The sequence below is a fragment of the Clytia hemisphaerica genome, unplaced genomic scaffold, assembly GCF_902728285.1.
Source record: "Clytia hemisphaerica strain Z4C2 unplaced genomic scaffold, Clytia hemisphaerica genome assembly, whole genome shotgun sequence".
NCBI lineage: Eukaryota > Metazoa > Cnidaria > Hydrozoa > Leptothecata > Clytiidae > Clytia > Clytia hemisphaerica.
This window is the reverse complement of record NW_027104405.1, coordinates 148,547-175,942: the sequence shown is the minus strand read 5'-3', so window position 1 is coordinate 175,942 and position 27,396 is coordinate 148,547. Positions and strand designations below refer to the sequence as shown.

At 36.6% G+C, this 27,396-nt stretch overlaps 3 protein-coding genes across 4 annotated transcripts in view; 1 reads left to right on the top strand and 2 right to left on the bottom strand.

Moving 5' to 3' along the window:
- Positions 1-8,428, top strand: part of LOC136819984 (hydrocephalus-inducing protein homolog) — a 46,691-nt gene extending 38,263 nt beyond the window's left edge. The window contains exons 62-80 of one of the 2 annotated variants that reach the window (XM_067076218.1): positions 257-579; positions 841-1,217; positions 1,438-1,576; positions 1,764-1,985; positions 2,176-2,486; positions 2,602-2,749; positions 2,940-3,147; positions 3,236-3,490; positions 3,723-3,892; positions 4,193-4,391; positions 4,530-4,796; positions 4,958-5,263; positions 5,378-5,461; positions 5,576-5,785; positions 5,945-6,108; positions 6,321-6,471; positions 6,617-6,847; positions 7,429-7,653; positions 7,763-8,428. In XM_067076218.1, coding sequence (XP_066932319.1) covers positions 257-579; positions 841-1,217; positions 1,438-1,576; positions 1,764-1,985; positions 2,176-2,486; positions 2,602-2,749; positions 2,940-3,147; positions 3,236-3,490; positions 3,723-3,892; positions 4,193-4,391; positions 4,530-4,796; positions 4,958-5,263; positions 5,378-5,461; positions 5,576-5,785; positions 5,945-6,108; positions 6,321-6,471; positions 6,617-6,847; positions 7,429-7,653; positions 7,763-8,248 — 4,476 coding nt within the window. In that variant the 3' untranslated portion in view covers positions 8,249-8,428. The remainder of the gene's footprint in view (positions 1-256; positions 580-840; positions 1,218-1,437; positions 1,577-1,763; positions 1,986-2,175; positions 2,487-2,601; positions 2,750-2,939; positions 3,148-3,235; positions 3,491-3,722; positions 3,893-4,192; positions 4,392-4,529; positions 4,797-4,957; positions 5,264-5,377; positions 5,462-5,575; positions 5,786-5,944; positions 6,109-6,320; positions 6,472-6,616; positions 6,848-7,428; positions 7,654-7,762) is intronic. The other variant, XM_067076219.1, reaches the window with a different exon arrangement.
- A 251-nt stretch (positions 8,429-8,679) lies between these two features.
- On the bottom strand, positions 8,680-13,891 carry LOC136819985 (uncharacterized). The gene is made up of 9 exons (XM_067076220.1): positions 13,513-13,891; positions 13,296-13,316; positions 12,595-12,690; positions 12,042-12,410; positions 11,556-11,861; positions 10,759-10,878; positions 10,442-10,657; positions 9,748-10,014; positions 8,680-8,815 (listed from the first exon to the last, which is right to left on the bottom strand). The coding sequence occupies exons 1-9, from the start codon at positions 13,595-13,597 to the stop codon at positions 8,796-8,798; spliced, it is 1,500 nt and encodes a 499-aa protein (XP_066932321.1). The 5' UTR covers positions 13,598-13,891; the 3' UTR covers positions 8,680-8,795.
- Positions 13,892-16,204: 2,313 nt separating this feature from the next.
- LOC136819996 (uncharacterized) lies at positions 16,205-25,602 on the bottom strand. The gene is made up of 10 exons (XM_067076230.1): positions 25,465-25,602; positions 24,583-24,930; positions 23,632-24,288; positions 23,215-23,433; positions 21,598-21,738; positions 21,076-21,420; positions 20,401-20,571; positions 20,025-20,216; positions 17,350-19,931; positions 16,205-16,462 (listed from the first exon to the last, which is right to left on the bottom strand). Exons 1-9 carry the CDS (start codon positions 25,526-25,528, stop codon positions 19,558-19,560), a joined length of 2,511 nt encoding a protein of 836 aa, XP_066932331.1. The 5' UTR covers positions 25,529-25,602; the 3' UTR covers positions 16,205-16,462; positions 17,350-19,557.
- Positions 25,603-27,396: the final 1,794 nt, after the last annotated feature.

The following is a 27,396-nucleotide window of genomic DNA, read 5'->3' as shown; positions in this document are numbered from 1 at the left end:
ATTATCAAGCATTATCGATCATTACCAAAATTAATCTTTTCACACTCTCTATCTGGAATTCTATAATTGTTTTGTTGATTGATAATTTCTTGTATTTTGCTTTGATAAATTCAAAGGTTTCTTCATTCAAAACATACTTTGTATAACAATTGAATGAATTTCTGCACTGTATGTGATGTGTTTTCACTCCTCAAAACACCTATACAACCATTCCTTTTTTGCCGCTTCATGCTATTTACCGTCTCCGCCTTTCCAGGCTTCAAGCTGGGACAACACCAAACATGTTATCCAATGGGTGGACGATGTTGACACCCCTCCGCCACAACAAACAGCGCCTAAAGTAGAAGTCATTACATCAAATACAGATTCTTTAAAAAATGTGGTAGCTGCGAAAACGAAGAACGTACCCAAGAAGAGGGTGATCAGTGTCGAACCTGAACCTTCTTTCACAGCGCTTTCTGGCAGCACCAAAGAACTGGATTTGTTCGTCTCTGCCAATTGTAATCATGCACGTTTGAAGTGCTCCACTGATCGCGTTTACTTCAAAGATACTTACATGTTGGACACACGATATTATAGGTAAGTTAAACAGGCCTTCCTAAACGAGTTCAAAAATTCAAAAAAATCTTTGAAAATTAAAATTTGTTTTAACTTTCATATCGCATCAAAGTGACCCCTTCCCTTCCTTCTTGCCCCCCCCCCTCAAAAAAAAAATTAAGTCACGTGATTGCTTACCGTTCAAACAAGACGCTGTAATTCACTAGATTCAAAATTTAAACACATGATACATTTGAATGCAGTGTTTTTTTGTTTTGGTTTTAATACTTTTTTTTCGTTTAGCTTTACATTGAAAAACGAAGGAGAAGTGTCATTATCTTACTCGTGGTTAGTGCAAGCAGGAACTTATCGCCCTCCAACACCACAAGATCAAAAAGTGTTATCCAGTAAGAGTAACCGAAGAACGCCAGCATCACGAGCAGGCGACAGCGGTAAAACACAATCGTCACGTGGTCAGGGTGGTGCCAAAAGTAAACAAGAACAAACGCAGAGAAAGTCACGTGTCGAGAGGGACGGACGATCTTCCACCAGCAGCGAAGCGCACCGCCCTTCGACTATGGTAGGGCGTGTTTCTCAACTAGCGCATTCTAGTGACGGCAGACCGACCAGTGCGATGACACTCGCTTATGATGCAGGCTCAACTATGGACCCAACACGTGGTTTGTTTAGTTTTTTGAGATATTTTGGCTTTGTCAGTTGGATATTGGTCAAAATTTTCCAAGAATGGAATTTCGGTTACGTGCGCCTATTAGAAAGCAGTTAACTCACTGACCTTCCTTTGATTAAATATTTTGAATAACTTATTGACCAGTCATCTTCCGGGGTAAAAGTGGCTCAATCTGATTGGATTCCCTTTTTCATTTTATTCTGTTTACCTAGGAACAGTTCGGGGTACAGAAGAACTACCGTTCACGATTGAGCCTTCAGAAGGTCACATACAGAGCGGTGAAGAAGCCACTTTGACTGTCCGATTCTCACCACTAGAAGTGTCCGAATTTAATGGAATATTAACTTGCAAGTAAGTGATCACATTAGCTGGCCTTCATATCTGCGTTACCTTTTGTAATGATAATTGAACTATTTCTACAGTTGGATGATGCAATCATGATTAATAAACTTACTGTTAAAATTTTGAATTTTTCCAATTAAAACAGTTAGAAATACTTACATAACTACATTCATAATATTCAAATTTCTTTTTCCAGTGTTGAAAATCTTTCTCCGCAAAACGAGCGTCCAATCATCGCTCTCCACGGATTGAGTATGCTGCCATGGTGTCATTTCGAACTTACTGAATCCAACTACATTCCGGAGCGAAGAAATCCTGAATTGAAAGGGCCGAACGGATTGGGTGCTGGTACACCTCTTGATCCAAACACCAAAACTTTAGAATTCGAGTTCAGTGGGCTGGCCAATAAAATTACCAGGTAAGTTTTCGTCAAAGAAACTCCCCGCTAAATTTGATAATTGTTTTCATGTATAACTATAATACTTGCCGATTTTGCCCCAACTCTTGCCCCTACTTTTGTGCCTAAAATACCTTGTATAAAAACAAATAATCGTTAAAAAAAGTGGATTCGACTTGTTTCGTTCAAAATTGGATTTTTTTTTTGACAGACGTTTCTTTGTGACAAATCCGACTAACACATCGTACACTTTCCAATGGATACAAGATTCCATGGATGGCACTCTATCTGGCTTGAATGACAACATGGTATGTACCACGCCCAAAGGGATCGTCGAAGCTGGCAAGAAAACTGAAATGGTGTTCGAGTATAAAACTGAAGTGTTGGATTTGGTGGAGATATTCTGGAGATTTGTGGTGGATAATCAAAATGTGTCTGTTCCCTTTTTATTGGTGGCTTACGGTTCGGAACCCAATGTCTCCCTGGATCGATCTCATATCAACTTTAAAGAAATATTGATCGGTACGTTGCATTGTTATAAAGTAGTTGGCAAATTTAGAATAGGCAACACTCTTGAATATTCTCTATATACAATTCCCTGTCAATTGAATGACGTTCCCTCTCAATTTGTTAAAAGGTTGTGCAGCACAGGAGACGTTGACCATTTTCAATGATGAAGAAACTCCAATCACTTTCTACATCGAAGAAGCTTCCCGTCATGCACCGGGCCATGTCGCAAGCCTCCTTTTAGAACCAATGAAAAGTGTTGTGCCTCCCAAATCAAAGTGAGTATGAATTTTTTAGTTTGAATTACTTTGATAGATTTGGATGAAAAGAGTTTTAGATTATGGAATCAATCAAGTTAGTACCATTAATACTGGTGAACTTGGTCTGTACCTAATGATCTGAGTCAAAGCTTTTTACGCCTGGATTTGCTATTTCGTTATCTTATATATGTATGTTATTTTTTCATAGACTACCAATCATCATCACTTGCAAACCAACCAGCGAAACAGAGATGAACTTTAATGTCGTTTGTCGCGTCAAGAAGAAGCGCACACCACTCACCATCAACGTCAAAGCACAGGGATTCAAAGTCAATATGGAAGTGGTGTGTGAAGACTCCAATGGTCATAAAATCAAACTTTCTCAAAGTGGAAATAATGTCATCAATTTTGGAGACGTAAGTTTTTTATTGCAATGGTCTTTCCTTTCGCCCACTCCTAGTCGTGTTCTGATGATATTGAAGTTTATTTTTCTTTCGTACAAAGGTTGAATTAAACGAACGCTCGACGCGCCAAATCTTTATCACAAACATGGGTAACTTCAACATTGATTTCAATTGGCAAATCAATGGGCCATCCAAACCCAGACTGTTGGGTAAAGAAGCATGGAAGCACGATAACCCTCCCGTCACCATTAGTCCAGACGCTTCCAATATCCCCAATAATTGTAAACGTCGTTGTTTGCTCATCTTCTCGCCTCCATGTAAAATGAACCTCAAGAATTGCACACTGGCTTTGAAGGTAAGTGTCACCAGCAGTTTTCAGTGTGCCGCTTAAATGGGAAAGCTCGTTTTAACTTAAAACCATTCGTGTGTTTCCCCCATTTTTGATGGGAAGCATAATAGGGATGCATGGATAGTTAATGAATCGTTACTTTTTACATGCTTTATAAATTTGTTTAATAGTGTGTCATGTCTATAGTTATCTCATTGACGTCTTTTTTAATACTTTGATCATAAATTTTCGACAACAGGTAATGAACGGTCCCACATACAACATTTCACTGGTAGGATCAGGAATCATTCCTGCGTTACATTTCTCCTTCTTACAACACGACTTCGGTGCTTGCTTCATCTACAGAGCTGGTCTTCCTGTTCAAAAGAAGATTTTGACCATCACCAACAATGACACCAAAGATATCAGGTACGCTTCGTCACCAGCTTTGATGATATGAGAACATTTTGAGTGGTACAAAACATTGAGTCCAATGTGAAAGCCCCTTACAACTTGGAACTCAAATATTTCTGCAATTCGAGATCCATACTTCAATATTTTCGCTATTGCTAAAATGTTGATTTTTTCTTGCCCTTTTAGATAAACCACGTCTTTTAGTTGAAATTACAATCAATGAATACCATTTAGATTTGTATAATTTCACTCGATTTAGTGTTGCTTGCGCTGCCGCTTGGTGTAAACCAAGAAATTTTCAACTCTCTTTTTTAGTGTGGAGCAATTGTTTAAGAATACGAATTACTTAGAAGTGGTATCCACTCCCAGTGTGGTGGCACCTGGTGACAAGAGAGATGTGGAGATCTTATTCTATCCACGAGAATTGAAAGTGTACAATGAAACGGTGGCATTTGAATTGAACGGTCTTTCGGTGGTCAATGTGCAGATCACTGGTCGTGCCACCGAAATGAAGGTTCGTCTTTCCGCTCTCCAAGCTTAAACTAAAATTGTGTTGATTTCGATTTCTTTCTTTTTGAGACTCGGAAAATGACAATGCTCTTTCCTGTCCTTTTGGGGACGATATCTGACATTTTTTTATCACTTTTTGCAGGTGGAAGTGGCGGACCCAAAGGAGCGTAAAGTGAACGTTGGAACCATCCAAGTTGACGAGAAGCTGAAGCGCGCTGTACGAATCATCAACAATAGTTTGTCTACCATCGACTTCAACGTGACCATCACTCCTTCACTGCAAGCTCTCCAAAACACCAATGTTCTCACCGTCATGCCCACATCTCAACTCACTTTGAAACCCAACCAAACTACTGATGTTATTGTCGTCTTCCAACCGAGAAAAAGAATTGCCAAGTTCTGTGAAGAGGTAAGTAGACCTGACTCCTACTTACCGTCCACAATAACTGGTCAACGAACAAGTTACATTGATTTTCTTCTCTTTCTTTCTTAAAAAATGTGCATCGTCAACATCAAAACTTTTATGTAGATCTCATTTACATATTTTTTCAAACCTTCTGAATTTTGCAGGTCATTTTGGAGTGTGCAGGAGTTTCCAGCCCTCTATTCACTGTGAGTGGAGCATGCCAAGGTCTTGAAGTGAAATTGGACAGTGATGCCATTCCCTTTGGTTCCGTCATGTTGGGAAGTAAAAGTTCACGAAAGTTGGTCATGTTAAACACGGGCGATATGGGAGCTGCGTTCAGTTGGAATGTGGAACAGTTTGCGCCTCACTTCACCATTTCTCCCGCAAAAGGATACATCACACCGGGAATGGAAGTTCCCTTTGAAATCATTTTTGCACCAACTTTCGTCAATGCTGATATTCGATGTGATGTAAGTCTATACAAAAAATAGAGAGGTTGAACATGCGAAAGTTGATTCTAATTGGAGGGTGGTTGCTAAAGTAGTTCGATTTAGAAGTCCATTTTGATTTATATTTGTTTTCAGGACCTGCGTTGCAGTATCGAGAACGGAAGAGCGTTGAAGTTGATCCTAACAGCTAGCTGCATCGCCCAAGTGCCACAAAAAGAGGTAATTGATTGACTAGTCATTTCTAATATACTAAAACCTCTTACTTTTGCAATCAGTGAAATCAGTCCTTGCAAGACAGAAGGAAATACTGAAGGATACATCTTTCTTTTTCAGGTGGTTTACTTCACTACTCACGTTCGAAACAAAGATACAAAGAACATCATGCTCAACAATAAAACTAACCAGCTATGGACCCTTCGGCCTGTCATCGATGGCGAACATTGGTCTGGTGCCGAGACCTTGATTGTTGAGCCACAGCAAAGCAAAACGTATGAATTGGTTTACAGGCCATTGACGATGACTGCGGATAACAAGAAACATACGGTGAGTGAGAAGGACTTCTTGCGAAACAAATTTATTCAGTTGTTTTTAATTCTATGTTTCTTGACCAAGTATGGACTTGTAAACGGTCCTACTTTGACCTTCTCTGATAAGACGTTCCAAATGAATGGATAAAGATTTAGAAAATCCTTCCATTTATAGGGTTCGGTGTTCTTCGCGCTACCTGATGGTAGTGGCTTGTTGTATTCGTTGGTGGGAAGTTCGGATGCTCCCAAACCCATTTCTACTATACTGCGTGATATCCCATGCAAAATGAATTATACCGAAGTACTCACTGTCACTAATTGGTTACGCAAGCCTCAAAGGTATGTTCCCTTCTTTATTTTTACATTTTGTAGAATATTGCGATCAGATCACATAGAGATATATCTGTTCAACATTCAACATAGGGAGCATTTCTGCAACAACTTTCGTATTCCCCTGTGAAGAACAAGGAAAATGTAGTGGTTGGTTTTAGGATCGGTGACTATCAATAAGCTCAAACAAATAAATCAATGAACATGATTTTCATTTTCAGATTTCGCGTTATTACGGAATTGTTGAAACCAGAGAAGCCAGACCCAGGGACGACGTTCAAAGGGTTGGATTATATCGACATCCCTTCATCCGGAAAGAAGGATTACAAAATAAACTTCTTCGCACACCGTGAGGGAACCTTCAGCGTCAAGGTACTAGGCATTTCTAACAAAAAACTCAAAACTTAAAATAAGATTTTTCAAATTCAAGAAGAAGAAGAAGATGATGCACCAATGGAAGCTATGGCTAGCAGAAGCTGCAATGAACTTATGTTTCGAGATTTCTTTCTGTTTCTAGGTAACTTTTAAGAACGAACAGACGGGGGAGTATCAATTTCATTACATGACTTTCAAAGCTGGTAGTCCTGGCACCATTGGATGTATCGAACTTAGCACGCCAGTTCGACAAGGTGTGTCACACGTCATCACCATTCACAACCCTTTGGCCAGTATGGTCAATTTTCAAACCAACTGCAATGTTCAAGATATCAATCTACCGCCCCAACTGACCATACCGCCCCAATCTGAGGTACTTATAAATTGAATATCAACGAATGAATACTATTTCTGGTGACTTTGTCAATTTATCATTCATTCAGGCTTTTACATTCATAGATACTTGACAGTGTATTTTTAACATATTTATAAGAATTTTAAACGGGTTTCACGTTAATAGGCTTTCCGAAACAAGTTTCATGTTGTTTTTATAAGCAATTGATCGCCCTTTGATCAGGCTCGTGTATGCTTTAGGCTTTCAAAGCATCCAGGCATGGTGTATGTTTATGATACGAATTATAATGCTTTTAATCCACCCCGAGCTAAGTTTTTGTTAAACCACAAAATTATAATTATTTGATTCAAACAGCGTTCAGAGCTTTAGAAGTAAGCCGCGTAATCTTTTTTACTTGACCATTTTCAAACCTTTTTGAACAGAAAAAAATGTATGACTTGTTATTTCAGGCTGTCGTATATGCTAAATAAATCTACAAATCTCAGTCTTTATATACTTTTAAGCTTTATGACTATAAAAAACATGTAGTTGTTTTGTTTCCTTTAAAAGTGTTCATACTGTATCTACCTTTCAGTCTATTTATTATTTTTGTTTTACAGGGTTGTTGTACCTTTGAATATTTACCTTTAAAAGCGGGCGCCAACACCGGCAAGCTTACTTTACAAAGCGTTGACCTTGGCGTTTATTTGTATGATTTGAGTTTAACAGCCACGTCAGCTGCCCCTGAACGCACCGTTCACTTCATAACTACCCTTGGAACCAGTCAACTGCTACCATGTCGTTTCACAAGCTACGCCCGAACACGCGTCGAGTATTCTTCCAAGGTATGTAAATTGTTGTTCTCAAAAGAACTGACTAATTCTCACTTGCTGTTTGTAACTATGACAAATTTTGAATGCGACTAATTTCGTCTCCTTTTTTTTCTTTTCACAGATCGATTCCACAGACTTTCTGGTTGAAAAAACGGTGAACGCGGCATCTGCGGCTTCCAGTGGCAGTGAAGTCAACGTGGATGTTACTTTCGAACCTTCACGCCTTGGTGATTTCCAAGCAAACCTCTCTGTGTCTTCAACAGTGGGCGGTGAATACACCTTCCCGCTGATTGGTCACTGTTTACCGCCTAAACCTCAAGGTCCTTTTACCATCAAAGCGGGTGGTACAACTTCAATACTATTCAAGAATATTCTGACGCAAACTACATCCTTCACATTTCATGTCGATAGTCCTGCATTTTCCGTCAAATCAGGAGAAACGATTCGTGCAAAGAAAAATCACCATATTGTTGTTGGTTTCGATGGTAACCAAGGTGATTCGAAGGCCGTTCGTATGGGCCGCCTGTTGGTTTCGTGCCCACGCATGCGCGATGATGGTGGCAATAGTTTGGTGTGGACTTTTTATTTGAAAGGGGTAACTCCTTAAATAACATTTGAAATATTTTTAATACAGATGTTTATTTTTTTATTTGTGTAAATAGTTTACTTCCTCTATCATTGAAATTTCGCCGCAAACTTTCGAGCAAAACTGTAAAGCAAAGCAATAATCTTACTAGATTTTATTGTTCTAAAGCATTATTTTCAAAGTAATTTTCACTATAATGACAAAAGGTTTTGAAAAGTGTATATTTTTTAATTTATTCACGCGATGTAATTATGTTATTATGCAAACTTAGTGATCGATGGTTTCTTAAGATAATTTTTGAACAGAAAATGCTTCAAATTTTCCTTCTGGGTTGTTTATCGATCTTATTCGAAAGCACAACAAGATGTCCTGGAGTCACTCAAACTCCACCTTTACGGTCGACGGGGACTTTGGTACTGAATGGGAATTTAAATTTAAGCAAGCATAATAAATTGGTATGCGTAAAAATATATTTGATGGAAAATTGAAAATACTTAAAATAAATTACATAGTGAAGTTTTGATCGCAGGTTTTTTTTGTTCCTCTTCTTATTCGATTGTTGGGTCAACTATTTGTCGACTTGGTTACCTGCATAAGTGAAAAACACAATTTTGTTAAGAAACATCCAAAATGTAATCGAATTTCTTTTAAATTTGTACATTTTGCAGATGGGACAAGCTGGAGTTTTTACAGGCTCTCGTTTGATTTGGTTGGTCGTTAACCAGTAATAAAACAATTTTGTTACTTTTTCTAAAGAACGCGTCATAGGCTGCGTTTAGACCAACTGGCATTTGTAATTTGGCATTTGCTCATGAGGGATTCGATTTTAATAGCTTTTCCATTGTATTTTCTGTCATGGCATTTAAGGAATCGTCTTTTTAGAGTCATTACTGAAAAGGTGATTCCCTCAAGTTCAACTTTGACAGATCAAACGATGAAAAGCATGGAATTTCTCAAAAACTGCAGTCATTAAGACTGAAACTTTTTGCCGCAGGGCTAGACTATGGCAAATCTTGCAAATTTTACAATCTGAATAAAAAACGTGCAAATACTTTAAAAAATCAAAAATGTAATTTTTTCTCTTTGTTTTGGCTCCTTTGTTTGATTTGAAATGTTAGAAAAGGGGATTCCTTTGCTCAAGATGGCATTTCAAATGCCAACGAAATGCCAACACGCCGGCATCATTTGGTATTTGACAAACCGAACAATTGCGCGGAACAATAGAATTCAAAAGAATACTGCAAGCAATTACAAATGCCAGGCTGGTCTAAACGCAGCCATATTTATTATTTCAAATGACCAATTAGTGAAACATCTTATAAAAACTCCAGCTTGCAGATAGCTAATTTTCATCACAATACATTTTTTACTGATATAGTACTCTGTTGAAAACGTTCGAAATAAAGATAAATTTCATAATGAACCAGAAGCAGTTTCTGTTATTAAATCTTTCACTCAAGATGTATGGAAGGATCGATTTACTTAATCAAAATGCAATTGATTAACTGGAAGTGACTTACAGTGAGTTTTGGAGTAGACGTGTAAGAAATACTTGTATTTCTGTGCCTCGTTCATATCGGCCAAGTTGTTCGTTTCAAGTTGCATGATAAAAGCATGAAGTTTCTCGAATTCGGACAATTCTTTGAAGTCTTTGCTCAACGTTGCTTTGAGATGCTTGAATTCCACATCACTGGTAGCAAAAGATGCTCTAAGTTCTTCGAATTCCTCCGTCAATGTTTGGTCGATAGCTGGGTCCACAAAAAGTTCAGTGCATAAAGTGTGTTTTCCTGTTTTGAAGTAAATAAAAGAGGTTTAAAACCAACGAAGAGCGCTTTTTTAAACTTAGAATAATGCTATTATTCAGATTATTGTTACCCCTGTGCCACAGACCTACTGGGACCCAAGCCCCACCGGTTGGTTGGGGCCAAATTTGGCAAAAATTTCGTTCCCGGTGGGAAAACACCTGGAATTTCAGCCCCACTGTGAAAATGACCTTGATTTCATCCCCATTGGAAATTCAATCGTTAAAAATTGCACTCCAAAACCTTGGAATCTTTAGCCTCGGAACAATTGCTTATTGGAATTTCAATAGCAATTTTTGACCACACTGAGAAAAATGTGGCACCGGGGCTGTGAGACAGGGTGTATTGTTCTACTCTCCGTCTTGTTGAATCTGGTTGAATGCATAGTTTAAACTGAAAGAAAAAAATGTACCTGATTTGACACGTCGGATTTTTTCTTTCAACTTTTCAGCATTGGTCAACATGACGGCTTCATTGTCGTTGACTTCAATCTTGAAAGCGATGAAAGAGTGACTGTTCTCCACTTTAGCGATGCATTCGTCGATTTGTGATTGCATACCGCTTATCCGGTAAATCATTCCGTTACCTTGACGTATGATGTGATTGAAATCCTCTTCGCTTAATTTACCTGCAAAAAAAGGAATGTTCAAAATGGTTACGAGAAGGATTTTAAGATTACATTTATATTAAATTAGATTAGTTTTTAAATAAACAAGTCACCAGTCGCACCTTCAAGTTCGATGGCCATGGAGAAGGCTTCATGAAAGTCTTGGCTATCCATTTCAGCAGCAGCTTTCAAGGCTTTGAGGGCGGTCAAAGCAGCAGAAAGGTCCTCTTTCTTCTCAGCATCTATGGTTTCAAAGAAAACGAAAGTGAAATACGAACCATTCGATTTCAGCATGCATAAAACTATTTTTTGATAAAAAGGAAATTCTTTTTCTATACTCAAACTCAACTACCCTGAGTGAGTATCAGAGGTTGAGTTTTCAAAGAACATATTAACCTCTGAGGACCAAGTAAAAAGATTTTATCGCGCATGTGTCAATCTAATCGCTGTAGAAAGAATCAAAGATGAAGATCAAATATTACCATATTGATGTCTAACAGACTTATATCAGTATACATGTTTACTATTGACGAATTCTCCAGAAACCTCCAAATGTAATTGAAATGAGTTTCTTTCAAAAGAAATCTTCTACACGATTCCCAAATGTATAACAGTAATTACTAAATTATTAATTATGGTAATGTTACTTCAATGAAATCGAAATAATAGACAAATCTTTATGTTATGATTCTCTATCACTGACTTTTTTTTAAAAGTATTTATGACATTTTCAGTTGCGTTTTGAACGACGAGAATAAAAATCAACTTTGAACTTAATCTAAGATCTTCGATTGTCGTCATGGTTACTTTTCTTTGCGTTGATTGCGCGCTGAATATATGATTTCGGCATGTGCTTTTTACGGTAAAACTCAACATAAAAAAAAACTTGACAGAAATGGATAATGTTATAGAGAAATACCTTCGATGGCCAACTTTTGAAGGTTGAGCTTTTCTTTTCGAATGTGCATTCTCTTGGTGATGGAGTTGAGCCGTTTGACGAGGGCGTGTTTGACAGCAAATTGGACAGCAGCCACCATACCACTGGCACTGATATCCAATTTCAACAAACTCTTCTCATAATTGAAGCGTTCCACCTCATTTGCATAACATTCTTTATCACAGATAGATGTCAATAAATTTTTCAATGGAGGTATTTTCGTTGATTCGAAGGTCTCGAACATAGTTTTGTAGTCCATAAACTTCTTGATACAAGTTGCATCAAAAGCTTAAAGTGATCAAAAGAGAAAATTTCGTTTTTTTATGCTTTTAGAAAGGTCATAGCTGGTATGAAGAAATGGAATAAAGAAATTTCAATTTTCAATGTTTGGGTTAAAGTTCAACCTCATTTGAATAAATCGGGAAATTAGGTCCCACTGCATTAAAACTTTTTTTCAGGCGAACTCACTTTTGCATTTTGGTTTGAGGTCTTCGACACCTTCCCATAGCACGTGAAACTCGCCCTCAGCTGCTTGGAAGTCTTGTTCGTAACATAGTTTGTCTAATTTGCATTCGAAAGCATTTTTCACTTTGTTGTAGTGAACCATGAAGGCGTCGAAGGCTTTCTTTAGCGTTTCCAAATCATGGGTGAGATCCAATCGATCAGCTTTTGTTAAGATGTTTAAAAAGCCCCCTTCGGAAGCGAACCTGATGGTCATTTTCTTAAGATTATCGTTGATGAAAGTGCTGGCTTGTCCAATTACTTGAGCAATAATGGAGTATGTACTGTCGCCAGTTGGATTGATGTATGCTTGTAATTCAGCTTTCGTCCTCTCCACTGCAAAGACAAATGGACGGGTTAACGATGTTTACATTCTCTCATTGGCATAAAATGGGAGAGAAACACAGAAAAGAAGATTCAAAGTAGTTTTAATATAGAAAGAATAGCTAACAGGTTACAAGAAATATTGAGTCTGCGGAATGTACTAAAGACGGGAAACTTGGTAAGAAAAGATACAAACTTGTGAGTGTATCATTGACGTCCCGGAGCATCTTCTTATCGTCAGCAGTGAATGCCTCCAACATGCCTTGAAACGTATTAATTCCATCCATGATATCTACGCAAAAAGAGAAATGTAATGAAAGAAGACTTAATTGACACTTACTGAGGACCATTTGGACATTGATTTGTTGTGAAAAAATATCAATATTATCTTTAAAAAAAATGGCGGAAAGAAAATTCGACAGGTTTGGATCAAGTTCCTGCCAAATTTAATTTATTTCATGTATTTTTCTGAATTCTAACTATTTAAGGGCTCAAAACAGTTCCTTATTAAAACGGTTTTGGCCAAACATCTCTCAACCACAAAATCAAATTCACGCCCAGTTCATTTATTCCAGCCATCACCAAATCAGATTCCCTCTGAAATTTTTTTCGGAGCATCCGCCAAATTAGATTCCCGCTAAAGTTTTTTTTTTTTAATAGGTATCATTCAACTATGGAACCCTTAGATTTAGTCATTTCTAAATTACAAAGTCCATGAAATATTGTATATGATTTTTCTTTTGAACAGATGAATTAGTGAAGTGCGAATTAATCTTTCCTCACAATTCATTTTTTGGAATTTATCAAGGTATGAAACCCTTTTTCGGACTTGCTTTTTTACTATTTTGCATGGATCGCTACTTATGGAAATGTAAAGACAAAGTGTTGCACACTTACCATTTTTGATTGTTGCCGCATCTAAAATAAGCAAATGGTGCACGGTTAGTATATTTGATTTGGAGAACCTCGGGACAATTTTATTTGAAAGTTAAAGCTTATCCAAAAATTAATGAGAAAAAAGGAAGAACATTAATTGGTAAAAATCAAAGTGTATATGATACAGAAAGTCGATTAAGTTTTATTTCAAAAATGAATGAAGCGAAAAGAAAATCACCTCTGTCTTCTTGTCCGAACCCTTGTGCCGCCACTAAGGCCAAGCAGCCAACCAACAGTATCAATACTTTCTCCATTTTGATCATCTCTTGATATCAATTTCTTTTGCATAGTCGCTTTCACGTGTCGAACAATTTTATATCAAATGGCGAACCCAAGGGAAGGAGATTGAAGGTCTTTTCAATATCTATATAAGGTCTTCATCCGCTCTCCTTTCCTTCATTTTCTTCACCAAACGTCACTGTTTCGTAATATTGATCACACCGGTTATCCATTTGCATAAGTCACACAGAAGAGATCTTCACTGTAATGGAGATTGTGTTGCAGGAAGCGGGTGAGCTTTTCATGTCAATAAACATCCAATGCATAAATGAAGAGGTATGGTACAGGGGAAGTGTCTACAATTAAATAGGAGATGTTGCTCATTAAGAAAGCTTATCTATATCTGTATGCCGCTAATTAGCAAAACTTCTTTGATTTCACATAGTCATAATTTCTTAATGATACCACAAAACAAAATACTTTCCCTCATCTACAACCAATAAACTCATCGCCTTACGTTATGTAATGTAGAGTATTTTGACCGAGCCTGTACTGTAATGTTCTTATTGAAGCTCTTGAAAAATCTTAAAAATAACCATGTATGACCTTCTATCGTTGATCATTTGAAGTAGCTAATTTCCTGTTATTTGTAGGGGAAGAAAAGTACAGTACAGTAATTACCAAAACTACACCAGGGGATAACAGAAATTCATGTTTCCGAGGTGAAACAAGATATAGCTTGAATAGGTAATTTTATCAGCTTTCGAATGAGAGGTAAAGTCAATTTTCCTCAACAGCAGAGGATGCAAAGTCCAATTACAGTTGGCGTTAAATCAAAATGAAATTCAACTAACCTAGTAATTAGTTGGTAGATTATTAGCATCATGCTGAGACGGTTTTCTTTTTTTTGTTACATAAAGGCCCTTGCATCCTTTTGCAAAATACCAACAGGAAAAAATAAACTTCTGACACCACTTTGCCAATACTTCAATAATTTTTAATCATTATCAGCTACTAAAATAGAAAAATAAAAAACTACAGATTATCGTAAGTGGGGAAAATTCTTTTGGTTAATAATGTGACAGGATTTTTTTCCAAATGTAAAGAGTTTTCTAACGTTCAGAGAGAGACAAAATATGGATCATTACATAAAATTACACAACGTAAAAAGTACTTATTATATTTGATAAAAATACATAAAAGTTCAAGGAAGATTTTGATTGTATATACAAAATTCAAATTACTAAAAATATAAAGGTCTATTAAAAAAATCAGGAAACAATTTCTATCTACAATGTACAAATGAAGTCTTTAAAGTTTCAAAAAGGACTGTATTCAGACATAAAAAGGTATGGAAAGTCACGACCATCGTGCTATCTATCCTTCTTTGTTAAATTTCGGGTGCGTTATTCAAGTAATAAAACAAGGAATACTCTAAGGTCCCGTATAGACGTCCCCACCCCACTCGGACCCCCCCCGTTCTTATTAGGACCCCCCCCCCGTTAATTAATTTTCCAGTTTTTTTGTTTTTGAGTTGAAGTGTAAATCAGGCTTAAACTATTTAATTAGGTAATTATGAATTAGGTAAAAGGAAAGTTCTAAAAATTTAAGCCCCCCCCTTTATTCAGACCCTCCCGTTTATTATATTTTGCAAATATTTCGGACCTCCCCTTAGAGTACGCCGATGGGAACGTACCGCTCGCTGTAAGATATTATCTTTTACGTAAAAATTGGACCGTTACAAATGAAATTTGGAGCACTGACAGGCAAAATTTTGACGCAAAATTCACCCCTGATATAATTTTGACTTTAATTGGGTTATTTTGCAGCTCTATCAGATATTTTACGATTCTGAAAAAGTAACTTCCCAGTTAGCCAGTCACCCTGTTTGACTCACACTTAAGGTAATTTGAAAAGGAACTTGATAACAAGTCTAGCTAATTTCACACTCTCAGTTTTAAAGGTTTTTCCTGAGACCTATACGGTGTCTCAATTAGCGATCCGTTATCGCAGCCCCTAAAAGGTTTCGTTGCAAATCAGACTCTAGGGTCTTGATTCAAATAAGACCCTTAAGTAGTGCCCATCAAGACCACGTTTGTGTTCTGAAAAAGACTTTTAAGGGTCTGGGTTTAGACACCCATGGGTCTTGTTTGAAACGAGACCTCCGTAATCACAACACCTAAAGGTCTCATTTGATATTTAAGACCAATTAAGGTCTGCTTCTATTCCAGACCTAATGGTCCCATTTGAAATAAGACCCTTCAAAAAGTTCGTTATCGCAGCCCCTAAAGGTCTCCTTTGATATTTAAGACCAGTTAAGGTCTGCTTCTATTCCAGACCCAATGGTTCCATTTGAAATAAGACCCTTCAAAAAGTCCGTTATCGCAGCCCCTAAAGGTCTCTTTTAAAAGGTCTGTTTTAAAATCAGACGCTAATGATCTTCTCTCATACTTCAGGTAATGTACGTAACGAGAGAAGATGGTTGGAATCAATTTGAAAACAATTTTTTTTCAAATACTTCTATTTAAAATTAAGAATTATGAACTGGAAATAATAGATCCAATTTTGATAAATTAAATGTAAAATAATCAGTTACATAATGGAAAACATATAGTAATAATAGTTTTTATAATAACAAAATTTTCTTTTTTATATTCAAAAGTAAATATTACAGCGATCTTAAATATTTTAGCAGCGGAATGTATATCATTTACATAATGGAACATATAGTAATAAAAAATGGTGTATATTACATAATAGTTTATGTAAGTACGACTGTAAACCAGATTGTCAAACAAACGTCCGTGTCCAAGAGTTGAAAATTGAATAGACGTTTGTTGGTGACGGTGACACAAAACTTTAATGAACTGGATAGTTGCGTACTAACATGAAAGCTGGATAGTTGCGTGCTAAAAAATTCAAGAGAAGTGAGATAAAGATCACAAAACTGGTTTTTAGGCCTTTTACTTCATCAAATGTCATCATAGTATAAGAAAGCCGCGGCTGGAATGATAACATCTGAATTTCTGTTATTCTATCTCTGTCGTATTTGATGACTATTTGTTGATCATGAAATCAGTAATGTAGCATATTTAATGGTAAATTTTATTGGTTTGTCGTTAATAGCGTTAATACTTACTTCTCAGTGCGTTTTAGACATTACTGATATGCTCTTGATAATACACTTGCATCATAAAATCATTGTTAAGGAAAAATCAACACTAAGAAATTTAAACAAGCACAAAATGACTGAACTGAAAGAACTCAAAAATTAATGAGGTGCCTCGAAATGCCTTCGCAATATTTCAGTGAAATCTTTTAAGAAATCAATGAAAAAGTACATCGAGATAATACTGTGAAAATTTCAAGCCTGCACCTTCAAAATTTATCATATAAACTGACAGGGAAGTTGTCATCTTGAATATAGTTCTTATAATTTCAATTTTAGCGAAAAACTATTGTTTCCACAAAATACCCCTAAAATATGTCCAAAATTAGTTCAAGTGTTCTATTGGGTACAGATTCAAAAATATCTAGCAACAAAAAAACTTTTTGTGAAGGAAAATAAGAGAAAAATTTCAAAAACTATCTACCAATAATAAACTGAGCATCTTGATGTTCTTATAAAGCTCCGAAAGCTCGGAGACAGAGATGGAACAGTAATTAACTGAAAAGACAATGCGGTACATATTCCAGCCGCGGCTTTCTTATACTATGATGTCATTTAGAAAATTTGAAAAATTCTTTACTTTTGATCCAGCTCTTCAAAGTTTTCCAGAAAAAAAAAACAATTTACCTCAGCAGAGAGTCGATTTTGTTCTGGCCATACTTTAAACAAACGTTTAGAAAATGTGATGGTGGGATTTACAGCGACAGTGACATGGGCTCACATGATGTTGGGTTAGATTCGTTAATGTCGAAGCTGAAAAAAATAATATAATAAAAGATTTAAAACGAATATTGCACAAAAAATAAAATAAAATTTCGTAAAAGCCTAGCTAGTAGGATCAATAAATCCAAGCACAAAATTCGATCGAGCCTCGACAAAACTTTCCATGGGTGTATTTGCAACAATAAAGCTCCATGTTTGTGGAAGAAAAAAGGATTCATCCGATCAAAAGAATAATAGCTCCAGTTGACAAAAAAAGGATTTTAAGAAATTTTATTACACGTGAAGATTGTGTTACTTACTTTTTTTCTTTTTTTCTTCAGCAGACCGTCTTCACCCTTTTGGCTCCAAAATTGTTTTGATTTTATTTTTGCACTTTCCAATTTTGAACTTTTCGAATTTCGAACGACGTTCGAAACATTCGAAAATTCGAAAGAAGTCGTTACACTGCTCTAGATTTTTTAAAGCGCGCGAAATCGAGACCTTTAGAGGTCTTCATAAAAGCCCTTTTTATCGTGTCTATTGGATGTTCACTATCGTGTCTATTGAAAAGGCTTGTAAATGGCAGACCTAAAAAGGTCTTGTTTCAAACCAGTGAGCCTTTAGAAGTCTTGAAGGAGACCTTTTTGGCGACCTTTTACAGCGCGCGAAATTGAGACCTTTAGAGGTCTCCATAAAAGCCCTTTTATCTTGTCTATCGGATGTTCACTATCGTGTCTATTGAAAAGGCTTGTATCAGGCAGACCTAAGAAGGTCTGATTTTCGAATGGACTTAATCGAGACCCTTTCCATCGCGTCTATTACTTCTTTGCTATCGTCAACGTCGTTCCCTCCTGCGTCTTATCAGCTTTTTTATACTAACTGATAGCGCTAGATAATACCCTGGCATTTTCTGGTTTTCGAACGCGTAAGATCGTTCTTCTTTTTTGAACTTTATAACGTCAAATTTTTTTATGACGTATTGTTTTGAGAGAGGGGGAACTCGCATCAGCCAACACCAGGGTATTCTCTGGCTTCTCTGGCGTCAATCAGTAACGTAAATAAAAGCCTGGAATACACGGGGACGAGGTTGTGCTACCGTGTCTATATCTATTAGAAAAGCCTACTCCGGGGAGACCTGAAAAGATCTGATTTTCGGATGGACTTAATCGAGACCCTTTCCATCGCGTCTATTACTTTTTTGCTATCGTGTCTATTAGAAAAGCCTACTCCGGAGAGACCTGAAAAGGTCTGATTTTCAAATGGACTTAATTGAGACCTTCGATAAACCTTGTGAATTCCACTCTTCGAAGGTCTTGTTTTAGCTTACAAAGAGACCCTCTGGTGTATGAAACCAAACCATATTTGAAATGAAACCTCTTAAGGTTTCTTTCGGAAATAGAAGTGTCTTGATTGAGACCTTTCATGATCTGATTGTCCAAGCTGGTAAACCAGACCCGCTAAGGTGTTGTACTGGAACCTTAAAGGTATAGATTCAGACTTGTAAAGTCTCGAATGATATGAGACTCCAAAAGGTCTCATTAAAAACCTTTAAAACTGAGAGTGCAATGACTTACTATTTCAAGTCTTACTATTTCAAGTCTTACTCCATCTACTCATCATACTTGATTTTTCCAAGCCAAATTTCAGTTGTCGTTTTAAAGTTTAGAATCGAATATTGCCATGATATGTAAACATCGACCACAATCTCAGCTATGGCCGATTGAATAACCAATATTGGTGGACAGCTCTACTATAGTATCACGGCCTAAGCAGTTCAAAACACATGTGTTGTGACATAATATGCCTAGATACCGGACCCCATCACTGGAACTTTCCGAACCACTATTTTACTCAAACTTTACTCGAACTCTAGGTATGTTAAAAGTTCGAGTAAAGTTCGAACGAACTATCCTGGACTTTTCCTTGGTCAAACTTCTCCAACTCTTCTTCAATTGAGCTTTTCGAACCTTTCTTCAATCGAACTTCTCGAACTCCTCACAAATTTTTGAAACCTGTTCGATTAAGTTAGAGTAGTCTGATTCTCCAACTGTTCGAGTAATGGGGTCTGGTAGATAGCTTTAAGCAAATCCAAACATCATTATCATCATCCTTCGATGTAGGTCTGTGAAGAATTCAAACAGATTGTTCTGCAATTTGTTGCTCCGAATATGACGGTACTTCATTTTCCACCGGTTCTTCATAAGATGGAGGGTCAGTGTTGAAGCGTTCTAATGTTTCTCTATAAGAAGGTAATCTCAAAGGTTTCATCAAATTCCATTGTTCGTTCACCTCCTCCTCCTCCTCCTCCTCATCTTCGTCATCATTCAAAGGTTGATCTCTTTCGAAAATACGCGCCGCCACTGTATTAATCTCTACGCGGTCCGCGAGACGCTTTTTGACACGCCATGCGATCAAAGCGAAAGATAAAAGCACAAAAGATGAGGCCAACACGATGGTAAGTGTGAAAGATGAGAAGTTCTTCTTTTCCGATCTTTGAGCTGTCGTGGCTGAAAGAAAAGAGATAAAAGTTCACGCAACCAATCCACCATTTAAACCCTTCCAATGCACTCATTGTGCGTTACAGAGGAGCACTTTCTTACCTGTTTCCGGCTCCACACCGCACCCAACATATACAGTTTGTTTGTAATAACCTGTTCCGTATTTGTTGTATGCAGCAACGCGGAACTGTAATTTCCCTGGAACGGGTGGTGAGCATTTGTATCTTCTGCCGTCCATCCTCCATTTGTCCTCCAAGATACGTTGCTCGAATCGAACTGTCTTTCCGTGGAAATCTACAATACATAATCAAGGAACCACTTCAGTGAGTGATTGAGAAAATCCATTAAGTAAGTCAGGGTAAGTGAGAGTTCTTGTGTAGTGAAAGAGTTCTACGACCCTTACGAAACCAGGGAAAAACATTTACTGACAATGTATGTGTAATTTGGTTCATTAGAAGGAAGAGGGGAGACGACATACCATAAGAGAACATACGGTCGTGGGAAGGGATGCAACATGAGTGCCATACCCTATCACTCAACGAACGATAATTGACACAATAACCATCAAGCGGTTCAGCAATTTGACTCCATGTCAACACCACACGATCTGTACATCTTTCTAAGTGCAAATCTCTCGGCTTCGATAAATCTAGTGCAAGATAATTCAAAGAGTTATGTTGATATTTCTAGTTCTAGTTCTTTGAATTCTATGATAATTTAGGCATTTAAACGTGGTGGTTATTTCTATGCTAAAAAATACATGTCGCGCGTATAACACTTTAGTCTGCAGCGAAATAATTTGCAGTGAAAATGACTGGAGAATTGCCGCGATAGGATGCAGATAGGTAAGGAATTTCGTGTAGAATATCACTGTATATAGAGCTCAGTGTTGAGACTGATCAACTATTTTAAAATCCGCAAAGTTATTTAATGTGAGATAATATTTTGCTTTTATATCTTCAGTTTCAATATTTTATTTCATTCGATAATATTCTACTCATAAAACATCTTTTCAACGATATAAAATCACCATTATTCGAAACTACATTATTCGAAGCTACAGGCTTCCACTGAAAATTATTCTCAGACATTTCAAATTATTCTCATTCATTTTAACCGAATCAAATTTACCCAGTTAAACATAAAGACCTACTTTTAAATTGTGTTTTTACTTCAATGACAGGGCTCCATTCGGAAAATCGATATTGGTTGTATGATCGATATTTAACGAAAACGATGCTGCCACCGGCTAAATGGTGACATTCGAATGAAAAAGAATGTTCAAAAGTCATCTCGTCTACACGATTGATGTCTTTCAGTAAAACATCGAATTTCTTGAAGTGGCGTGGACGGTTGAAAGCTCTTTCACACTCTAGAGAGAAGAGAACACCAACAAGAGGTAACAATCCCTCTTCTTCTTCCATCCTCCATTCAAGTTTCAAATGATCGAAGCGAAGCTCTGGTAACTGAGCTACTGACAATATTCTCAAAGCTGACACTAAAACAAAAGATGAATTTTTGAGCTTATAAACCACCCATGTGCTTTGAGACTAAATTGTAGCTTTGAAAACTGTTAGGACATATAAATAACTTTTCTTAAGATCTTATTCCGATAAAGTTAAGAGGTATCTGGCAACCGTTGAGAATGATCGTTACTGTTCTTATGTTAACTTACTGTCAATGGAATAGTTTGTACGAATGTTGTGTAGGTAAGAGGGAGGACCACATCCCATCCTCCTTGTCATCACACAAACACTGACAGTGTACGAACGATCCTTCTCCAAATCAGAAAAAGTTGTTTCCACGTATCTTTCACCTTCAATAGAAATGTTGAGAACAAAACATCTATCAAGCCTAAACCATCCGACTTTTGAGAGGACAGGCAGTGAATTTTAAAGGAAAAATTTAAATGACTAGAGTTCGAAATCCTGTGTAAGGCAAATTTTGGCCTTTTACGAAAGTCTTTGCATTTTTGTCCATCCAACAGGTTAATTTCTTTCTGCATATGAGAGTTATTTAGATAGGCATTGGAAGGCAGCTAAAAGTTAGCAAAAATCAATTGCTAAATTTAATTTTTAAAGTTAACCGCCGAATTAAATTCCCTCTGAAAAAACGTTTTCGGCCATCCACCAATTTAAATTCCCGCCAAAACTTCTTCCTTTAATGTATGTAAGACTTCTTTCAAGAGAGACTTGCCCATTCAGTATTGAAAAACTTTAGAGAGCTTTTTAAAAAGTAGGAAAGAAGGCTGGTGTTGGCTAAACACATCAAAAACCGACTTATTTTTGAATCAGCTAGCCTCTAACAACAATTTTTCGCAAAATTTAGATTTTCAATGTTATTGTCGGATGGACACACTCATATTCTGAGCTTGAGTCGCGTTTATCTACATTTTCAACTTTTAGTTCTAACGTTGCTTAAGATAAATCAAGATCAAAATACTCCAATAGTTGCTAAAACGGCTAAAATTTCTGTTTGAGAAGTCAATTTGTTTGGTCTGAATTTTGTAACAGACCCGAGGGGGGGGGGTACTCAAGGTAAATGACTTACCAGACGTGCGGCATTAAGGTTCGGTTTTTCAAGGTTCAGCTACTGCACCGTAGGGGTTTTTACCAGTGCTGCACTGTAACAGTATCTTTTACCTGTACCTGGACTGTGAGGGTAGTAAATTACCTTTAATTACTAATTTTCAAATGAAAAGTTACCTTTTTTAAAGAAAGGTGCTCCAATGAAAAGGTCTGATGAAGAGAATGATGCACTGTAAGGTCGGTTTAATTTCATAGCTTATTTCTGCACTGTAAGAGTCCGATTTTGAAAGTCAATTTTGGGTCGAACGTATAGTCCATTTCAGAACGAGTGCCCCCCCCCCCACCGGGACCCGTACCAATCGTTCTATACCTGTCAGAATACCCCCTTGAATCTCAGGGGTTCTAAAAGTATGCCTTCTCATTTAATTCACTTATGTTTGTATCCCACGCAATAGGAAAAATTTTGTATTTCTGAAAGTGAAAATGGCGGAAAATGGCCACAAAATTTGGCATTTCAAGGGTTTCAAGAGTATAAATCTTGCACCTCAAGGAAGGGTATTTCAGGGAATTCAAGGGTCGCTGGCCACCATGACTTCATAAAAAACACTTGTGAAAATGCAGGTACCCCCAAACATATCAGGTAGCCCCTAAATTTAAGAAAACTTTTTTAACACTTTCTTTTTGAGGTACCCCCAAATTTCTGGGGGGGGGGACGGTAGACCTTATGTGTGTTGAAGATTTTGCATTCGACATGTGATGCTTACCTTTAGGAGTACTGTTTAAAATATACCAGTTCCTAATACCAATCTCCTTTTCCCAGTTGTTTTCGTTAGACGATAAAACTACTTTGTAACTCTTGACGTGGAAGAAACCGACATTCAAGCCAGCGCCGTGGATAGTGATCTTCTCCCATTGCAATTTAATTGAAGTCTCGTCTTTAGTGTTGCTGGACACTATCAAATCTTTGACTTGTTTGGGAAGATCTGTGAATAGAAGTTACATATCGATAGTCGGAGTATTCTCCATTTTATTAGAAGAAAAAGTTAATTTCTTGGTGTTTGACAGAAGGTTATTGAGCAGAACATTTTCGAAAAAACATCATGAAACCAAACAATAAATGAGGGTTTTCGAAAAGGTGTTATAAATATTAGTGGTATAATACGTATGTGTAAGAAATTTACCGGTAAAAATAGATTGGTTAACTTGAGCTATAAGAAGTCTTCGATTACCATCCCCGAAGCGGTTGTATCCGTAAACAGAAACATCAAGAGTAGTTGATGGCGGTACATCACCCACAAAACAATATACCCAAAAGTGTGTTTCATGATCACGTTGGCAATCACCCGATCTCAATAAAGTAGAATTCAAATAAACCTTCACTTTATAACCTAACACTTTTGCATCTCCATTTTGCCCACGAGTGAGCATGTTGAATCTCAACGTTATGGATTGATTACTTTGACTCTTCAACTGCTCAAGACCTTGCACGGCAGACGGCTGACCGATGAATCCAGCTTTCAAGATGACAGAGCTTGCCTGAATCTTTGAAAAAAGATTTATCTTTGCAATTTGATCACTAGATAATCCAAGTGACTGGTTATATTGGATTACTTGATACACAGCAATCTTATATAAAATATGTTCCAAACCACCAATAAAGGTTTCATTAACTGCATGAACAATTTTTGACTCCGTATTTTCATCAGAGTTACATCGGTATTTAGGACAAAAATCGATAGCATAAGTGAGGCGTGATAGTTGTTGCTTCCAATCGATATGGATGGCAGTTTTATCGCCATTATAAAGTTGACGGATATTCTCGACAGGAAACAGTTGGCCTAAATGTTGACCGAATTATACAATATAATACTGGCTTCTTGACGCACCTTTATTATTGAAAGGTGGTAAGTATGAACTTGTGCTCGCTAAAAAATGTTCTCCTTTCAATCATGGCAGATATTCAATACATGTTTTTTTTTGAAAGAATACCGAAAATGGAAGTTCATATAAAAAAACACTTGACCAGCTGTAACAAAAAAGGAGGATACATACATATTAATGCCCAAGGAAAAATGCCTACTAGTAACATTAGAATTAGTGAATCGAATCATCTAAAATCATGGTAGTCTTACCAACATACGGTTTTAAGGCTTTCAATACTTTAGACATTTCACCATAGCCCCGACCATACAGCCATCCTTGGAGTTTGAAGTAGTAAACATAATTGTTTGAGTATTCAGTAAATGAGTAATATTCAACTTCGTACAGACGCGATGGTTCCAACACTGTGGGATCGATATAGATCTGACCCTTCAGTCCATTAATGTTCGTCCACCAATAAAGCTCATAACCGTGGTAAAAATGGACATGATCCCAAGAAAGTTGTATGGTATTGTTAGAATCGAAGATGAAATTACCCCAAAATCCATGTTTGTCTCCATTTATCAACTGTCGGAAGTTTGTGACTGGTTTCGTGTAATCTGAAACGAAACGAAACGAAATGGGCACAATGCCTCTCGTGATATCTTTTTGCATTCGAAACTGTATAATTTCATTCAGGTCATTCAGAGGTGTTTTTCTAACAAAGAAAGGGAATAAGACATCAGATATAGCAAGAAGAGTGCTTTATCCTTCTAAATTCAAATCCATTGCCTGATTTTTTCTCAAAGTTCCACTCTTCCAAGTTGACCTTTATACATTTCTCATTTTCAGTAATCATAATTTTAGCATAAAGGCTTTTTAAACCTTCTTTTTCTTCCCAGGTCACGCTCTACTTACTGGAAAAATCGGCAAATGATTGTCCTTTATTTTTAAAGAGAGAAAGATTTCACCCTATCGGAAAACTATACTTTGGTCATGAAGGCAGGGGCTTTGAGAATTCCAATTATAAAAATCTCTGCCTAGTTAAAACAGAACAATTATTTTACCCTTTTACCTAATTATTTTTTGAATTTTAAGGGAAGGAAATCATAGAATGAATAAAGGAAAATTAAAAAGTTAAATAGAAATGTTACCTGCTGACAATCCAGTGAGATAGACAAACAAACAACTCAAAAAAGTCCTGGTATGATGGTACATTGTCCCTTTGCTTTATCATAGGTACTCATGTCCTTGTTTTCAGAATGACTAAAACAATATAAGATAAAAATGAAGTAACCATGAACGTATAATAGAAATTAGAGGGACCGTTTATTGAGTAATTTTTTTCTCTGTCATTAAAGTTCAAAAAATCAATTCAAATCGGCTTTCTTTATTATCGAATCATTGTCAGAAAGACAAGCCTGTCTGTTGCAAAAAGAACGAATTTTTTGGCTTACTCAACTTAAATATATCAAAGCTTTTAAAGTGTGAGTAAAATGTGTGACTGACAGGCAGACCACAAAAAAAGTACATTTAACAACGCAAAAGTATGTACATTTAACACTTTTTGGAAAATTCAGCCTTTCTTCTTTCAAGTCTAGGAGATCACTTTTCAATATCATGTGGTTTACACTTACACAAAAAACAAAAATATTTGAGCTTCAGCCTGCTTTAGCCACAATCATATCTCCACGTTGAGGTCTATTGCCCTATGAAATTTCTATGGCTGACTCAAAAAATATGAAGAGCTATTCCAAAAAGTTGTTTTTCAGCATTTTTTACAATATCACACTATTTTTGATTAGCATCAACATATCAAAAATTGTCCAAAAATTCACGGGTTGAATTTTTTGAATTTTCTTTTATTCTTCTTAAAAAACGCTTTAATATGTGGTAGTAAAATAATTATAACTCAAGTATGGAACAGCGATTTCAATGTTTTAGTATGTCATTTTTAATAGATTTCTTGTCTTAGAAATGTAAATATATTTCGATTGATGCAGGATTCCCCCAGTAGCAGCAGCCTTTAAATATAGGGGGTTTTCAACAAAATCTCCAAACTTTTACTAATATGATCAACGATGCTATAATTTTTTCAATAGGGAAATCAATGCAACTTTCATCTTTTCATTCAAAATACGTTGAAATTCTCATTAAGTGAAAATAAAAAAACAAAACAACATTGGCCCTATTAAAAATGAGTTTTCAGAGCTTATTTTGAAAATTTTCATGCATTTTTAAAACAAGTCTACAACTTATTGTCCGAGATTGTGCGTCCAGCTGAAACTGCCCTAGAATCACGATTCTAGCTAGATTATTTACCCCTGTCTTATAAATTTGTAGTTGAGAAGAATATTTTAGTATTGTTAGTATTGGTTATTATTTCATTCTTTAATTGAATCAGTAATAATAGAAACCTTTCATTCCCCCTTTTTATAATTGGATCAAAAGACCTGTCAATCAAAGAAGAATACAATGCAAACAATATGTTCCTATAATCACTGTCCCTTATCAGTATAGACTTTTAAACTCTTATATCAAGATTGCAGGATTTGCAGTGCAGGCCGATTATGCTTTCGTTTTCAGTGGTTTCATTTTCAATTTCAAGCCAACATCTTAGCAACGAGGTGCTTACCCATAGTTACAGGGGTTTGCACAAAAAACTTAACATAGAAAATTTTCCAGTTTCCCCATTTCTATTAAAACAATAAAAAATGAAACATTTCCACCAATTATTCAAAATTAAAATATTCAAGATTTTAAGTTCTTCTTTTATTCAATGACTTTTTACGGCATTTCGTTGACAATCTAATCTCTTGAGCATCAAATTTCCGCTTTCTTCAAAGAATCGAAGATAAGAAAAAGATTGCATTCAAAAATAGAACCCCAAAAAGTGAGGTTTTCAATCACAACCACTTTTTAGCCCACAGCGTTGACATTCTTGTGGCTGCTGTGTAGTACAAAATTCCATAAAATAAGGAAATTGATGAGCTTTCCAAAAATGTGGCCCTCTTCGAAGTTGAGTGATTCAGTCTTGAAATATAAGATGGCAAAGTGAGGGCAGGCTTTGTGGCTGTATGTCATGT